Consider the following 18,955-nt stretch of genomic DNA (forward strand, 5'->3'; position numbering starts at 1 on the left):
GTGGGCAAAGCCCCGTTTCCACAAGCATTATGCATTCCAAAAGAGAGGTCTGTCAAAATAAAGCATATTTCTAAATAATATGCCTTAAATTCCAGATAGTCTAACTCAAGCTTTACAGTATCACACACCTGCTATCCACAAAGAGATATACAATGAAGAGTTTACAAGCAGATCAATTTTAACAGGGGCTGGAGAGTAGTAGTCTCCCCACCCCACAAACCCATACCTGGCCAGCTCTTACCAGTCAAGGCCAAAACAGGGAGATTTTGGGAGAAAACCTGGAGAAAAGGGAGACTGATCTGTCATCTACAGGATACATGGCGTTTCCATGCGCTCTGGCTTTCTTCACGGTGTTCCGTTGCGCCAGAAGCAGTTTAGTCATGCTAGCCACATGACTCGAAAAGCTGTCTGCGGACAAATGCTGGCTCCCTTGGCCTGAGGGCAAGATGAGCACCGCAACCCCATAGTTACCTTTGACTGGACTTAACTGTCCAGTGGTTCTTTACCTTTACCTTTTACTATCTGCAGTGTGTGTGTGTGTGCTCAAAATAGCGTTGATATTTCTGTGGAAACTAGGGTTTATTGCTAGGCTATGGAAATAAGAAAGTTTAAGAGTTCACGTGCTTTTTGTTCTAATTGCAGCATGAAATGGAACAGAATTAATTATTGCCCAGACACAAATTTGTAATGTTCATGAGTCTGGATAAATTGGCAGACTACGTTGTCCAGACATACTTCATCAAGATGATTTTGATGTATGCGGCAAACTGTGACAGCGCTGCATACAGCCAGGTTTTAAGGCATCAGAATGTGCTGAAGCTATGCACAGCTGCACATACGCTCACAGGAATCAGTAGCATAAGTTTTAGAAATGTCTCCAGTTCACTATGAATTGCCTGAACATCTGGAGTTTTGCATAGACAGCCCCTGGATGACCTGGGAAAGCACTTAATCAAGATCGGCTTTATCCGTGGCTGGCATCTGTGTCCCCACGCCCCCATCTCTTTTGTTTCAGCAGTAGGTAGCAATAGTTGCTACCATGCACTCCAAGAACACTGTAAGAATAATGCTAGACAGTTGTATTCTTCACATTCAGAGTAGCCCTGTTTTGCCTTAATACAACTGTGCTTTTGAAAGCTTATAATCACTGGTTCCATCATTGTGCCCCTCCCCCACTCCCAAAAAACTAGGGTTCTCCTCGCTATTTAAAGGGTGCCTAAATTATTACAGAATGTTGGAGCTGGAAGGGACAGCTGGAAGTTATGTAGTCCAATTTCCTGTTCAGCGCAGGATGCAATTACATCCATAAGAACATGAGAAGATCCTGTTGGATCAGGTCAGTGGTCCATCCTGTTCTCTCAGTGTCCACCCAGATATCGATGGTAAGCCTGCAAGCAGGACCTAAGTAGTTCAGTCAGTAGCTCAGAGGATGAGGTCATGGGTTCAAGCCCCACACTGGGCAAAGGATTCCTGTCCTTCAGGGGTCTGGATTAGATGACCCTCATGGTCCCATTCAACTCTAAAACTATGATTCTGAGCATCTGCATATAGGCTTCTAGTGAAGGAAAACTCACCATCTCCCAAGGCAGTCTTTCCTACTGTCATACAGTTCTTGTTAGGAGATTTCTCCTAATGCTTAGCCAAAGTCTGTTTCCCTGTTATTTCTCGTCCTGCCTCTGGAGGCACAGAGGACAAACCTTCCTATTCTGCATGCCAACCCCTCAAATATTTTGAAGACAGTGTTCATGTCTCCCGTCAATCTTGTATCCTCCAGACTAATCAGACATCATATGTGAAAATCACCCATGACCTCCTAGCCTCATCATGATACCACTTTCTGTGGAGATGAAACTTTAAAGATTTGCTCCTGAGACCTGATTCCCAGACTGATTTGCCCATATTGTGTGGCTACAATTACAGTATGGAGACAGTTTATGTGTTTACTCCTGAGACAAACACGGATATGCCAAGAATCTGGGAATAGTTAAGCATGCTCATGTCTGTCTCATTTTTAGACAGGCTAATAAATCCTCCCCATGTTGCAAATGTTGACAGAGGAGTGATTTGTTGGAGTGCTTCTCTGATGCAATTGTTAGCATGGGAAGTAGCCTCGAATGGTGATAAGGAGTTATTTTCAGCCTAATTTTTGTTTCCCATCCAAAAACTATACCAACATTTTGAATTCATCTGGGTACAGATTTCGTTTCGCATTAAATTGCTTATGAGCTTCACAGCATATATCAGGGATGGAGCCAAAGTCCTGAGCAGAATTAGACTAGCTGGGCAGAGTGGGTTTGGGATCTGGCCTGCCTAAAAAGCTAGTGGGCTCTGAAAGAAGAGGCCGCTTCTGTTGTTGCGCTCTGGGCAAGGGTATATTAAATGACCACCTTCCCCACATGGTTTAAGATCTTCAGAGTGTGTGTGTGTTAGTCAGACATACCGAAGTCCCCTTAGCCCAGACTCTATATTCCCCACTCCCTCTCTCCCCCTGGCTCAAGCAACTTGCAACAGCCTTCAGTTAGTGGAGCCCAGCCAAGGAGCTCTGCAGAACCCATTAATAAATCAGTTTAGTTTCACCATGCCAGGTATGGAACCTTACGTCATATCTAACAAATCTTGTGTTAAAATTTATCCAGGTCTTGCCTGGATCCAGTATTGTAGAAACAAAGTCTAATTTACCTTGAAAAAATTATGTTGCTCAGAAGGTATCCTTTCCAAAGATACCTTCAACAAGTGAGTTTATTCATTAACATAATGTTTCAGATTCTCTGCTTCTAGTGCTGCTTCCACATTGGGCATTTCGTGTAGAATAGTCTGTTTTCAGCCACAGGGTACTATAGGACAACATACACCCTCCTCTCTTCCGGCTTCTGCTGGTGGAAAGAGCACCACTGGCGGAATGGCTCTGCCATAGCGGAGTCCCCAAGCTGCCTGTGATGGCTGAGACACAATGCTGGCAGTAGCCAGCAGAAATCCCAGAAGCAGGGTATTTTGCACCAAGGGAAGGCTTGAAGGTTTCGCATTCATAGGATCAAAATCCCATGGGTACCAATCTTTGGGATTCTCTGCTGCACCAATCTGGAAATGGCTGCTGCAACTTTTCTCCCATCCCTCACAAAAGCCCCTGGCTAAAGCATGTGCGCCAAACTCAAGGCACCAGACTACACAAAGGTACTTTTCAATGCCCCCCAAAAGATGACAGAGATCATAGAGTCATAGGACTAAGCTCCAAGGCTGCCATCAGACCAATGTTGTCTTGTTCTCTTGGATTTGGTCTTTAAGGAAATACAGCACCCATGGCTCAGGGACTTAACACATTCCTTTCAGGATCCAATGATTTCTAACGTAAGGGGTTCACATGAAACTCTTCATGCATTAAAACCATGCTCAGGAATTATGAGAGTTGTAGTCCAGCAACATCAGGAGGGCCACAGGTTAGCTACTCTTTCAGTAAACATTTATGCTGTGCTCCACAGCCTTCCTGGCTGCCAATGCATCCTGATTCGAAAAAGGTCCATAGGAGGAGTTGCTTCATGCTATCTTCAATTGGGCTTTAATTGGTGCTTTTGTTATCACCTACCCAGGTGGACTGTTTTGCATTGCTTTAACACAAGCCCTCTTACAAAACACCACATTCCTTTGGTAAATAAGGGCACTGTGGTCAGATATAATGAGCTTCCAGCTTTTGATTTGGGGGAAGCATATAAAAATAGAATTCTAAAATTCTGGAAAACTGAAATTAAGCTTGCAACCCAATGTACCATGGCTAGTTTTATAGAACTCACAAAACTGATTTTAGTTATTTCTGAATAAATATCAGTGTTGTTCTGTATGAACTGCTTAATTTATTTCTAGAAATACTGCACATTGCATAGATTGGGTTGTTTTTGTTTTTGTTTTTATAATGTATTTTGTGTTTCTATATTGTGATTTTATGTTGCAACCACCCTGAGGGTATAGGATGTTATAGAAACTTAATTAATTAATTAATAATAGAAGAGCTCAGGATACTACAAATCCAGAGAAATTAAGTTCAGTGCCTAAATAGAACTCATTTTGAATTGTGTCCAAGTAAAAATAAAAAGAACAAAAAAGATTGTATAATCTAAAAAAGGAAAGAGACAGAGAGCAAGAATTTGTAAATTCTCAAACCTAGTTCTTAAATGTTGTACACTTCAGCTAAGCATTAACGCTAAGCAAGTAGAGGGCATCTTTTTTCTTTTCTTTTTCAAATACAGTTCCAAAGCGTGATCTGTTTTATATAGAAAGGAGAAATGAATAATTACCATATTCTAAGATAACAGAGTGAAGAAATCCCACCATGGAATAAGTGCTTAAGAAAAAGTGTGCATGTATCTTTTGTAGATCTTTAAACCTTCCTTCTATACTATAAATAAATGTTGTAATATTTACATTTGCCTCACAACCATCTGAATGTAAGCCTGGCATGGCCAATCTCAAAGGACTTCAGAAAGTACTGATTATGACGTCATTTGCCATTGAGTGCAAAGGTTTAGACTAGCTCCCAAATGCATATTTTCATGGCAGCTATTGCATCTGTTTTTGGTTGAAAGGGTAAAATAGTATTACGTTATTCATACTGAAAGCAATACCTCTAGTCCAGAGATCTGTGTCCCCCTACCAAGGATTGCACTCTCATTTATTTATTTATTGCATTTTTATTGTGGCCTTTGCTGTAAACATTCCCAGGGTGGATGGATCACAATAATACACTGGACAAGGGGTAGATTTTAAAAAACAAAACAGAACCAAAAAACAGAAACAAATGAAACATCCTCCTGATGAGAACTCTTCAGATGTATGGTGTAAATATATTTATTTCATTTAGCCCATCCCCGGAGCTCAGCCACTTTGTCCCTGGTGTAGGGACTATGGCTGAAAAATCCACAGCAGTGAACTGTGAACAAGCAGGCTATCAATTTAAACAATGGAGCAGTTTTGCAGGAACGCAGGCTTGGAGGGAAGCTATTATAAATAATGGTGCCTCAAAGAAAATAGCTCTGTGGAATACAAATAAAAATCTATTCCTGCTTGCGAAAAGATTAGATCACTTGTTGAAAGAAAGCTGGTGCTGGAAAACATCAATACATGATGCACTCAATTTACATTATAGGCCATTTCTACAAAGTGCTGCTGGTATCTCCCCACCAGTATCTCCCCAACATGTAACTAATGCCTAGAATCAGGGCTACTGCACATCCCACTCGCCTCTTTTACCAAACAAGATAAGCCAGGTTGGGGCAGAGTTGCAGAGAGACACAGTGCCTTTTGGTTGTCTCTTGCATTTTCCCAACCCCTTTGTCTCATCCCCTTTGTTTATATGCTTTTTCTCAATGAACTGAACAAACTGTACCAAACAGATCATATGAAATACCCACAATGAGATTTGAAATAGCCACATGATCTTTTTGTTTTACTTGCTAGGGTCAACGTTTGATTCCAAAATTACAACATGGGGGCACAGACGCGAGTTTATTTAGAAATATATCATCTTTGGCACAATCACCTTGAGTCTTAGCTTCCAATTTCGTTGCAGAATATTTTTGGCTCAAGAAACCTATTTCTGTGCACCTGGAGGCTTCCTAAACTTTTCTTTCATGGATTTTGTGGCTTCCCATTCCTCCCCTCTGTTTATGCTTGCGACATCATCAGGTCTGCCTCACGAACCCCTTGAGAGTATAATACTATTATAAAAATCTTGCATAAATGAAATTACTTAGCTGGGGGGGTCCCTTGCCTAAGATACAAGGTACAATCGCTATTCCAAGTCGCACACAATCTAACAGCAAACTTAATTTACTGTTTCATAGATGAAGAGAAGTACAAGGTTGCATGCCGCTATATCCATTTTCAAAAATCTGGTGTCCAGCATACAGGTATTTTCAGCTCCATGGTGCATAAAGGCTTATCAGCCATGAAAGCTAACAAATTAAACACAGCGGTGACAGGTGAAATTTTATTTCAGGTTTTCACTACTAGGCAGGAAGATAGATGTATATATATAGACTACAATCAATATGCATCATTCAAGGGATGAAAAATTTCTAGTTATAATATCTTAGAAAATAGGTAATCTTAGCTTGACAGTCACTTGGAAAGAGCTGCTAGGGAAGTATGACTGAATGATATTCATAGCTCCTTTTAAGTGGCAAATTGAAAAAACCCTACTTCATCAAAAGTGGCTGTGGTTCATCACATTGCAATATATTTTTGAGAAGGCTCTATACACTCAGAAGAACTTCTTCTCCAAGGCAATCAGAGCATTGATTACAGTTTGCATTTATCAACTTTCAGCAAATCAACTCATAGTGTGCAGGGGAGCCAGAGAAAGCCATGAGATGGGGTTACGCCCCCCCCCCACGTGGCCTCTCTCCCTCTCACTGGGCCATAACGATTAAGAGACCTTTTAAGTTCACTTTCAAAAATCAAAGTTTGGAGTCTGCCATCACCACAACAGCTGAGCTGGGAGAAGCAAATGACAAAATCAAACTACAAATGCATGTCCCACAGAGATCTGAACCGGGGGTGGGGGGAATCCAGTCTTTGTAAAGTTTCTTTTTTAAAAAAAGCCAATTAGTTAACAACACATAACATAACAAAATAATACGATACAACCCCATCTGTTTCACTATACTTAGTTATTTGCTACATTTTCTGAGTGGTTTTTGTTCTACTGCCCAAAGGAAAGGAAAGTGTGAGAAATATACTTGTTATGTATGTGACCCCTGTTGCCATCTTAGCTGTTAAAAAAAACCAAAAAAAACCAAGAAACAAAACTGCCATCCTGAATAGGAAATCAGTAGCAGGTAAAAAGGTCATTTACCGTGGGCAAGATACCTGCAGCTGCATTCCTTTTAACTCCTGTCAGATGTATGATGCTGAAATCCCCAGAGACTAGTCCCCACTCCTATGTTTACCCTTTGCACTTGAAGCCAGACTACCATTCCCTTCAGTGGAAGCTGTCCTTCTCACACCAGTAGCAGATTCAGGGGGGAAATCTGGACTGGGACTGCAGTGGGGGTAGGATTAGAAAATATCTACCCCAACACCAGTGTTCTGATTCTGTTCAGCCCCACCATACCATTAAATAGTCATCTGTACAATGGCCCATCTAGTCCAGCATCCTGTTCTCACAGTGGCCAACCAGATGCCCATGGAAAGCCCATTAGCAGAATGTGGGTGCAACAGTTATCTCCTGTACGATTCCCAGTATAGTGGTACCTCTGGATGCAAACGGGATCCGTTCAGGAGCCCCGTTTGCATCCTGAAGCGAACGCAACCCGAGTCTGCATGGGTTGCGATTCACCGCTTCCGCGCATGACATCATTTTGAGCATCTGCGCATGCGTGAGCGGCGAAACCCGGAAGTAACGCGCTCCATTACTTCCAGGTCGCCGCAGAGCACAACCCGAAAATGTTCAACCTGAAGCTACTTCAACCTGAGGTATGACTGTAACTGATGTTCAGAGGCCTTTGACAGTGAAGGTAGAACATATCCATAATGGCTGGTAGGTGTAGGTAGCCTTATCCTCTGCAAATTTGACTAATCCTCTTTTAAAGAAACAGGCAGGTGCTTGAGACAGGCCTCAGTTGAAGAAGGGAGGGAGGAGGGGGTTATGACAACCCTTGGCTGCTTCTCCTGCATGGCCTGCAGTGTGTTCCAAAGTTGTTGTGGGGGAGAGGAGCCCAGTGCAGAGGTAAAGGTAAAGGTAAAGGTACCCCTGCCCGTACGGGCCAGTCTTGACAGACTCTAGGGTTGTGCGCCCATCTCACTCAAAGAGGCCGAGGGCCAGCGCTGTCCGAAGACACTTCCGGGTCACGTGGCCAGCGTGACATCGCTGCTCTGGCGAGCCAGAGCCACACACGGAAACGCCGTTTACCTTCCCGCTAGTAAGCGGTCCCTATTTATCTACTTGCACCCGAGAGTGCTTTCGAACTGCTAGGTTGGCAGGCGCTGGGACCGAACAGCGGGAGCGCACCCCGCCGCGGGGATTCGAACCGCCGACCTTTCGATCGGCAAGCCCTAGGCGCTGAGGCTTTAACCCACAGCGCCACCCGCGTCCCCTCAGTGCAGAGGTATCTTAGCGATAATAGTGATAATAATGAGCATGACTAAGTTAGGACCATTAACCTCTATGGGTTTACTCAGAGCAAAATCTAATTGAATGCCACACTAAATATCGGCAACTGTGAAGGACAACAAATTCAGCTCTGTGACAACCAGCTGCCTAGCCTATCCAAAGTGTACATTGAAAAGTAAAAGACCTGTGTTGATATTAAGCAAACTGCACAACCGCTTCTGAGGAAACATCTAGCCATGATATCGCTAGATTGCCAATGACATCACTTTGGGCCTGCACAGCCATTTTGTTTGGGAGGAGAAGTGCCTCTCACATTCCTCCCCATTCCACCCAGCAATGAGAGCAAGTGTCAAGTGAACATGAATTAACTGAGCATAACTCAGACTCTCCCAAAGCACCTGATCTGTCCTCGGAATACAGAGCAACGTTAACCAGGTGTCTAGAAATACTGTGTTCCACTAAAGGCAGTATAACTCAGCTCCTCCATTACTTTATCTCCACAGGGAAAGGGACACACATACAGCCAAAGCTCATACTGGGTCAAGCGCTCTCCCCAGAATGTAATAACTGAATAGGCCCTCAGGATTGCTCTGAGGATTGTTGGGATGATAAATGAAGTAAGAATTGTTAATGTGCTATAGAAACCAAACGTTAATATTTTCTCTTAAACTTTTGTTCCAACACTGGTTTTGTTTCCAGATTAGCAGACAGATGGATTACAGAGTGGGGAAACAAAAGATCCCGACTTTTTCTTTTTCTTTTCTTTTGCAGAGTTGCATTCCTGTATCTGACAGAACGGTACCAGCAAAACTGGTCCATTTAAAATGTCATATAGATACATAACTTGTCACTTTATACGGTGTGAATGAGTATCATTCGCTGCAACATAACGATTGGAAATTAGTCAAGTTTTCTCAGTGCCTTTCTTCACATGATTGAATTTCCCGTCCTACATTTTGTGCGATCCATATGTTTTGATATAAAAACTTGATAGCACAGCTTCAAATTTTCGGCAACATATTGTTTGCTTTATATTTGTCAGTTGAGCTGAAGTAAAACATATCCCCCGCTGACAGGAATGCCTGAAAATATTCATGGACTTTACCATCTCTCAAGGAAAAAACCTCAATAATTCTGGTAACACGGATAAAATCTTTTCCTGCGTTTTCTTGAAACTCACTGCAGTACAAAGGGATTGGGGGGGGGCAGCTTCAGAAATAAAAATGCACCAAAAGTATACAACAATATATAGCTTTGGTGATAGAGCAGCACCCAGAAGTCACCACTTAAAACAGAATTTGATTATTTCCCCCTTATTTGGGAGAGGATTGAGAAATGTACTTTCTCATGAATTGCTTTATACTTATTAGCTGTATTTTTATTTTCTACAAAGGTGTTGGACTTTAATATATTGGTTCCCAGTAGATTCTTTTAGCGCCGCTTAAACTCTAACAATAACTAGCTTTATCAAACTTTCTTGCGTGAAGAAGCAGCTTTAATGTCATACAATGGAGTACTTCCACTTACCTTTGTTGTACATGTTGGTTGGCACTTGGACATCACTCAGGGTAACATTCACAGGCAAGTTATTAAAATGGTCATTTGGTTCTAGGATGAATTCCTTCCCCAGTTCTAAGAAGTTCCCATCTTCATCCCGCTCATTAATGAGGACAGCATTGAAATATTCATACTGAAAAAAGAAATCCAGTAATGACATTACCAAAACAGCACTCTTAAGTACTTAAAACATGTTTATGCACTGCTTCAGTATTCATTAATTCCTATGATATACAAATAGAGACCAAATTGCAAACATGCGCTGGATTATGGAGAAAGCTAGAGAGTTCCAGAAAGACATCTACTTCTGCTTCATTGACTATGCAAAAGCCTTTGACTGTGTCGATCACAGCAAACTATGGCAAGTTCTTAAAGAAATGGGAGTGCCTGATCACCTCATCTGTCTCCTGAGAAATCTCTATGTGGGACAAGAAGCTACAGTTAGAACTGGATATGGAACAACTGATTGGTTCAAAATTGGGAAAGGAGTACGACAAGGCTGTATTTTGTCTCCCTGCTTATTTAACTTATATGCAGAATTCATCATGCGAAAGGCTGGGCTGGATGAATCCCTAGCCGGAATTAAGATTGCTGGAAGAAATATCAACAACCTCAGATATGCAGATGACACAACCTTGATGGCAGAAAGTGAGGAGGAATTAAAAAACCTTTTATTGAGGGTGAAAGAGGAGAGCGCAAAATATGGTCTGAAGCTCAACATCAAAAAAACGAAGATCATGGCCACTGGTCCCATCACCTCCTGGCAAATAGAAGGGGAGGAAATGGAGGCAGTGAGAGATTTTACTTTCTTGGGCTCCATGATCACTGCAGATGGTGACAGCAGCCACGAAATTAAGAGACGCCTGCTTCTTGGGAGGAAAGCAATGGCAAACCTAGATAGCATTTTAAAAAGTAGAGACATCACCTTGCCAACAAAGGTCCGTATAGTAAAAGCTATGGTTTTCCCAGTAGTGATGTATGGAAGTGAGAGCTGGACCATAAAGAAGGCTGATCGCCGAAGAATTGACGCTTTTGAATTATGGTGCTGGAGGAGACTCTTGAGAGTCCCATGGACTGCAAGAAGATCAAACGCATCCATTCTTAAGGAAATCAGCCCTGAGTGCTCACTGGAAGGACAGATCGTGAAGCTGAGGCTCCAATACTTTGGCCACCTCATGAGAAGAGAAGACTCACTGGAAAAGACCCTGATGTTGGGAAAGATGGAGGGCACAAGGAGAAGAGGACGACAGAGGACGAGATGGTTAGACAGTGTTCTCGAAGCTACAAACATGAATCTGACCAAACTGCGGGTGGCAGTGGAAGACAGAAGTGCCTGGCGTGCTCTGGTCCATGGGGTCACGAAGAGTCGGACACGACTGAACGACTAAACAAATGATATACAATATTTGGATGAGAATGTAAGAAGAATCCTTGTGGATTAGACCAGCTAGTTGAGCACTCCATTTCCTAACAGAGCCCAATCAGGTTCCTCTTGGGAAGCCCACTAGCAGCACACAAAGACAATAAACCTCTTGCATCGTTGGCCCCCAAAAGTATAATGCTTATGATTGGAAGGGGGGGTGTTTGCATATAAACCTCATGACTTGCAGCCATCAACTCCTTTCTGTGCCACAGCTTTTACCTAATGGCTATGGCACAATCATATTTACTACATCACACGTTGAACATATAGCCCATAACCAAGCCAGGTGTTTCACAATTACATCAGAACAAATGACTGCTGCAGGCCAACAACAACCAGGTGTAGACTGACTCTGTGAGCCCAATATATAATGTTCAATCCACAACTGCACATAAAGATGGCACCTAGTTGAATGTGGGTGCCAAAGGAACAACACACAATCTGCTCAGTATCAGTACAACAAACACATCCATCTTTATATTTAAACCTAAGTTGTATTGAATAACAATTTTTGAAGTCTAAGCATTCGTTCTTTTAATGATTGGCCCTGCAATTATTTTTAGCCAAATGAGTTGCATTTGTGGTATAATTACTACAGGCGTATATACCCTGATATGGCATTTGAAGGAGAAAGATTTGCGGATTTCTGGATAGGCTTTAGCCTTTCTTCAGACATTAAATAAAAGATAAGCAAAAGCAATTTAGATAAAAAAATATTGATTATTTTTGTGTGTGACCTAGGTCAAACAAGAATTCTATCAAATTCTATACAGAGCAAACTAACCTCTCGGTTATCTTTCACTCATAGGGAATTTTTTAAAAGTGAAAGTAAAATAATGAAGAAAATATAATGTTAGAAGATGTGTTAACTGTTTTTGTTACTATACTATTGTTTCAATTTTGTATTATTACTTGATAATCTTTCACAATAGAAAAGTTAACCAACTATACCAGATCCAACTATAATACTGTTTAGTACTATTAGCATAAATTACTCTGGTTTCTCTTCGGATCATAGAAATCTTTAACCTTTACTAATGAGGATCTTTAATAATAATAATAATAATAATAATAATAATAATAATAATAATTTACACCCCGCCCATCTGGGGGTTTTCACCTTTCCCCTGGCACAGTAACCAGGTGGGAAGAACCTCACATCAAAATGCAATATGGGTAGTAGTTATAGATTGTGATAGTATCTACAATACCCACAAAATACACAATTATTATTCTTTTTTTTCTCAAGAAAATCATTCTACACAGGATTGTGTAGTGTTGACTCCAGTAGAGGCCTCCTGACATGCAGTGCCTCCTATTCCCAAGAAGCCACTGTAGAGGTAGCATGGGAGTATGGAAGTAGCATGGGAGTATGGAGTGCCAAGTAAGTGATACACACAGTCTCCAAGGAGCAGGTAGCAGCCACCACTGCTGCTGAAGGCTGGATCTGCTGCCCCTGTGGATCCTGCCACCTTTCCTCATGGGTGGGCCGGCCCTGATTGAGGGTGTGTTGCCTAAAGGCCCTCCAAAACCAGGAGCCAATACTATTCTTGTATCATTCTACTGTTTCACCCATTTCGTGACGGTGGGTTGTTGTTGTTGTTGTATTCACACTTTTAAAAAACTGTATTTTATTTTTTGGTGTAACCTACCCCAGGAACACTTGAGCATTTGTCACTGCAAGTGTGTGATATAAACTGAATGAATGGATGCTAAATGAATGAATATTAAGCAAAGTATTTCACTTAATAAATAAAATGAAGCCACTTTCCTGCTTTTCAAATCCAATACTTCGTGTCCTGTAGATGTATAATAATGAATAGCATTTTTTTTTATCTCTAGCTCTCTGTGGCAACCACTGAAATATATGTACACAGTGATCTTTCTCATTCTTAATATCCTCCCCTAGCTAATCATACACGGCCCCTGTAACATTTCCTCTTCTTACACACTTGAATTATCTCTCATTTGCCAAGCTGAGTAGCACTGTCACTTCATGTGGCCAGAATACTGTATTGTTTTAAGATTGGGGAATTATGACAGGAGAGAGTTTAATGGAGCCAGACATGCTGCTGGAACCTCCCTTAATCACTTGTGGCAAAGTTTCCAGGTAATTTTGTGGGTGGAGCAGGGGGGGCTAGGGAGATTTCTGGTAATTAAACTAGATAAGCTGGATTTTCCTTTATTCTAAAAGGGTGCATGACTTTCCCTCCCCCAGGTGAGGATGATGTAACCTCAGTGTCTGTGAATGGAAACAACAAAAATATTTCTAACCCACCCTTCATTATGACTGATCTCAGAACAAGTTACAGATTAAAATCCATCCAAATTCAACAATCACAATGGGCGGGGGGGGGGGGGGGGATCCACTTAATAACAAGACCAGATAAAGTGAATATATTACAACCAAATCCTTAAAATACAGATCCTTAAAGCACAGAGTGGGCTACAACCAGAAGGTAATGACCTGCAAATGCCCAAAGAAACAAATAGGTTTTCGCTTGGTGCATAAATAAGAAAATAATGTGTGTCAAGTGTATCACTAATGAGAGGGTGTTTCACAACTGAGGTGCTACCACCCAGAAGGCCTTTTCCCATGTCATCATACAGCCAATAGGGGGACAATTAAGAAGGGCTTCCTCTGAAGCTCTTGGTGCATGGGCAGCCCAGTACAGGCAGAGGCGGTCATTCGGGTATAAGGTCCCAGGTTGTTCAGGCTCATTACTAGCACCTTGAAAATGGCCTGAAAGCATACTGGCACCTAATGTTAAGTCTTTCAGAAACGGTATTATATCATTCTGGCCAGCTGAACCACTTAACACACTAGCAGTCACTTTGTGCACTAATTTGGAGAAAATGTGGAAATGAAGAGATTAACCAAAACAAGTTTCTGCCTTCCCTCAAAAAGCCTCATTATCTGCATTTGGAGGAAGTCCATGATGCCTACACCATTTGCTGAGAGGGGAGAGGCTGAGGTGCCAATCTACCTACTCACTCTCCTTTTCTTTGTTCCTCCCCTCCTCCCCAACACACCTGAAGGTGGGTACAGAGGGCAGCCCAGTATGAAAGAGAAGACCCAGGCACCCTGCACCCTATAATATTTGGGAACTGCCTCTCTCTGGAGACTTGATGTGAGGCAGTAGATTTGGGGTGTTTGAGCTATGTTTCCACCTATGTTCAGTCGGTATACTTGTAATATACACATCTAACACATAATACATATTAACACACATGTTACAAAATGTCAATATGCTTCTTGTGACCTTCATCCAAAGGGAACAGTCCTGCATAAGCACTGTGTCCCTGGAGCTTCTCAGTGCCTAGAGATCTGGCATAACAGAACTTCCACCTGAGTGCAGAACTTTGAGTAAAGCACTACTTCTAAAGGAGTAGAGATACCTGCTCAGTTCTATCATTTTACTCATGCACATTTATTTGCTTTTCCTTTGCTATATAACAGCACTTTGCATCCAAACCATATTTTGATGTTTACAGGAGGGAAGTCTGCACAATATTACTTGCATTCAACTTGGCATTGATCCATTAGCAATCTTTTCCCAAGTACCACTTTTCTATTTATTGTGTAATCATTTTTATTATCATCTTATCTTTCAAGATAACAACTCTCTCTCTCTCTCTCTCTCTCTCTCTCTCTCTCCTCTCTCTTTCTCTCTTTTTCCCTCCCCACCCCGCCAGGCTTATATAAATATTCAGGTGCTGAACTCCATCCAGCCTCTTTCAACAGCCTTCTTTCAGAGATAGTGACTACTGACACAATAGGTGCAATGTCACACTGGAAAATTTTATTACTTGGTTGACTTTCCTCTCCCTCCTCCTTTGACTCCCCATTCCTGCCACAAAGTCATGCTTCATATACACACATGTTCTCTTTATTGCCCATTTCCTGGGTGCCTAACACCTTGTTTCACATACTTCCCCCCCCCTTGCTCTCTCACACAGAGGAAAAGAGCAGTGCAAGCAAGTTGGAAGGGAAACGTCATAGCTAAAGGAGAAGAAAAGTTAACGTACCCAATCTCCTATCTCCTTGGCTAGAGTGTATACTAATAACAGAACTTGTGAGGTGGTTCAGGATGGGGGTGAGTTTGCCCCCCATTATTATTATTTTTCCTCACCAGGGTGTAATTAGTATCCTTAGCCAGAAACAGACTGTGTTCACTAATGCTTATACGATAACGCTGGGAAAATCCCTAGTGGAGAGATTAAGGAAAGTTTTTTTTTTAGACAGAAGTCATGTTGTACAGCATTTTCTCTTGTGAACATCTGCAATTGATTTTGAGAAGGAAAGTGTGTGTGACAACTGAAAGGTGGTAGAAGGAAAATTAAAAATAAAAATTGGGTTTTTTAAAAATGGAAAGTGAATCTATCTGGCTCTCTGGCACCACATTTGAGATAATGCCCCAGGGAAAGGTGCTAAAAGCCATATTTGCTGACAACACAGATACTCGGAGCAGCTAAGCTCTAAGAGAAAATGACTTCAATTCAATCTTGTCAATAGAGGTCAGCCTGTAATACAACCTTAACAAGGTGATTCCAGAGACAGCACAGTACGTTGTGTCTAAAACATATTAGCCTAATAAACAACAAAATGATTGTTTACATTGGGACAAGCCCAAGACAGACGGTGACATGATCACAAAGTGAGATCAATTTAACAGACCTCGAGAGACTAACAATAAGAAAATATTGGAATGTAACCTAATAGTAAAAGTACTTAATAATTAGCATTTATATGGTGCATTTCAAAGGTTCAAAGCAATCTGTATATATTACAGTAATGAACCAACGATTCAGCGTCACAGCTATTATTATTTCCTTATTGTGCATGAGAGAGGGAGAGGGAGTGGCTTATAAAAGGTACTTAGTGAGTTCATGGCTGAAATACAGAGGCTGCCATGGTTGGACACCTGCCAAGACCCAAGCCTGAGAAGAGGACCCATTGCAGACCAACGCAGACCCCATGGACGTCTTGCCATTGCCCCCTACTCACCCACTCTGTCTTCCTGGCATGCAGGGAGAGCAACAGCAAGCAATGGATTGAGCAGCTGCCCCTTCGTGCTCACTCATCTGACCTGTGAATAGTGTTGGTGACTGGGACCAGAGGGAGAGGGAGAGCATGGTTGATCATCGTGCTCAATGGCTGACCAAGGGAGAGGTCTATTGAATTCCCAACCAGACCCCCTAAAAAAAAAATCCCAGACTGACCACTGGTGAGATTAGTGTTGAACCAGTGACATGATGGCTTGCACTTCTTATTCCTACACTGGAGCAGCTTTTAATAACAAGTAGAAGTCATCTAGCAAAAAAATTAGTGTTGATATTCTATTGCACTTGTGCAACCAACCAAAACCTTCTTGTACATGAGTACTACTTACATAGTTCACACAACATTTCCCTTGTGTGATGACAGTCAGATGAGGGAGGTAATTCTTCTGAAATGGGGCACCTCTTATCATAATGCTGCTATACAAATGTATGGTATGAATACACTTGGAATAGCATGCACAGTTCTGGTCACTTTGCTTCATAAAGGATACTGTAGTGCTGGAAAATATTCAGAAAAGGGCTACCAAAATGATCAAGGGGTGGTGCAACTCCTCTTTACGGTTAGAATAGGGTGCGCTGGATTATTGCAATGCACTCTATGTGGGGCTTCCCTTGTGCTTGACCTGGAAACTACAGTTATTGCAGAACACTGCAGCAATGGCTGTTGACAGGAGTGAGACCCTGCCAGCATATAACACTTCTACTCAGAGATCTGCACTGGTTGCTGATTCGTTACCACGCCAGATGTTCCTTTTAGTATATAAAGCCCCTAACGGCTTGGGACTAGTTTACTCATAGAATCACCTTACCCCATAGATGTCAACTTGACCACTTGGACCTGTGGACAGCATTCAAAACTCAAATTGTTCTAGGCATGTTTTGCAACAGGTAATTTCCTTAATGTGGGCAATTTTTTTATCTCTGGGAGTAGTTCTGCGCCTAAGGTTTCAGATTAAATTGCCACTGTTGAAACAAAAGGAGGACCTTTTTCTGTCTCCCCACTTCCAGCCACTCTCCCCACTTCCAGCCACTGCACTTGATGTGCTTTTGAACTGCAAGGTGGGCAGGAGCTGGGACTGAACAACAGGAGCTCAGCCTGTCGTGGGGATTTGAACTGCCGACCTTCCGATCAGCAAGCCTTAGGCTCTGTGGTTTAGACCACAGCGCCACCCGCGTCCCTTTTTCAGCTTTGTATTCTTGTTATAAAAAAACAGCCTAGACATTCATTTGCAGCGCCAATAACCTAGGTGCCATTATCTCCTAGCTTTCATATCTCTGTTTCTAACACTGCCTGCAGAAATTGCACTGCTACTGGTGCCACATAATACTCATTCCACCTTGTGGTGGCACCTCCATTTTGGAACTCCCTACCTGTTGGCTTTACTCTTTTTGACACCTGCTTAAAACTAGATTTTTATGCAAGCCTATTGAGACACACTGATGTCAGCATATAGTAGATTCCACAAGCTCCTGCATCAAACCACATTGGGTCTCCACACTGACTTATTCCAAAGTAGATGAATTTTCCTCTGTGATGTGCAGCCTTGAATTGCAGTTCCTGCTGTCCTTCTAGAACATCCTCCAGCTTTGTTTGATATAAGACAACATAAATAAGCAACGCTTAAAACCATCTAATGCAGCAACTGGTGAATCTTAAGTCTTACCATTCCAAACCAGTTTCTTCAAGCTGTATACAAACAGCTGAGAAAGATGGGTGAAAGGGTACAAAATTACTGAATGTATTTGTAAAGTAAAGTGAAAGAGATTCTGAACTGAACATGTAGAAATCCTCTGCAGATTATTTATTGCTCTCCCATGTAATGTAGCAATCAGGTCAGCTAAACCTGCAGTCAGAATAACAAGGCCACAATGATGACTTAATTTTTTAAAGTTTTTTTAAAAGCACATCTGTCTAGAGCCAAAGAGTTTTGGAAAAGTAAAACAAATGCATCTGTCTTAGTCATAAAATCTCATTTCGACACAGAATTACTTAAAGAAAAGGAAGAAGAGAGGTAGTGAGGCTGTCATGCTATACAAACTTACTTGGGAGCAAATTTGGAGGAATTTTGAACAGATATGCATAGGATTTGTTTCCATTCTTATACAGGACTGTACTGTACTGTAGTCTTGCTGTTAAATGATATCCAGTAAAAATCTATAAACAACTCACTAAATACCTGTAAAGATTCATATGGATGCTGCCCAAAGGGCAAAATAAAAATCTAGAATTTCATCTCAAAAACTTTATTATTATTGTCAGGGTAACATCAGAACTTATTAATAGTATACTGTGCAGAATTCTGAGATTCAGAATCTGCATACAATAAATTGGATAGTTCTCTATTGAGAGAGAGAGAGAGAGAGAGATCAGCTCCAGTTTGATTCATAATTGCATTTGTACATTCTCTCTATATAATAAAAATGCAATAATGTCACCATGCAGCCCCTATTGGAGGATTTGTAGTGCCACATCACAATCATGAAGTAGAGTAGGGGAAAAACCCTCCACCAGCAACAAAAAGGGAACGAGTTTTAAAGAAGACTGCTGCCACTGCCAATGATCTGTCCTCAAAAAAAAAACTACCGTATTTTTCGCTCTATAAGACGCACCAGACCACAAGACGCACCTAGTTTTTGGAGGAGGAAAACAAGGAAAAAAATATTCTGAATCTCAGAAGCCAGAACAGCAAGAGGGATTGCTGTGCAGCGAAAGCAGCAATCCCTCTTGCTGTTCTGGCTTCTGTGATAGCTGCCCAGCCTGCATTCGCTCCATAAGACGCACACACATTTCCCCTTACTTTTTAGGAGGG

The 18,955-nt window shown here is 41.8% G+C and overlaps 1 protein-coding gene across 3 annotated transcripts in view; it reads right to left on the minus strand.

The window, feature by feature from the left end:
• CACNA2D3 (calcium voltage-gated channel auxiliary subunit alpha2delta 3) overlaps window positions 1-18,955 on the minus strand; it is a 480,742-nt gene that overhangs the window by 269,342 nt on the left and 192,445 nt on the right. For all 3 annotated transcript variants that reach the window (XR_014506519.1, XM_083420935.1, XM_083420934.1), the window contains exon 5: window positions 9,629-9,791. Coding sequence is in view for 2 of the 3 variants with exons in the window: in XM_083420935.1 (XP_083277061.1) it covers window positions 9,629-9,791 (163 nt within the window). In the remaining variant the exon portion in view is untranslated. The remainder of the gene's footprint in view (window positions 1-9,628; window positions 9,792-18,955) is intronic.

This window comes from Podarcis tiliguerta (genome assembly GCF_965153285.1).
Source record: "Podarcis tiliguerta genome assembly, chromosome: 2".
NCBI classification, from domain to species: domain Eukaryota; kingdom Metazoa; phylum Chordata; class Lepidosauria; order Squamata; family Lacertidae; genus Podarcis; species Podarcis tiliguerta.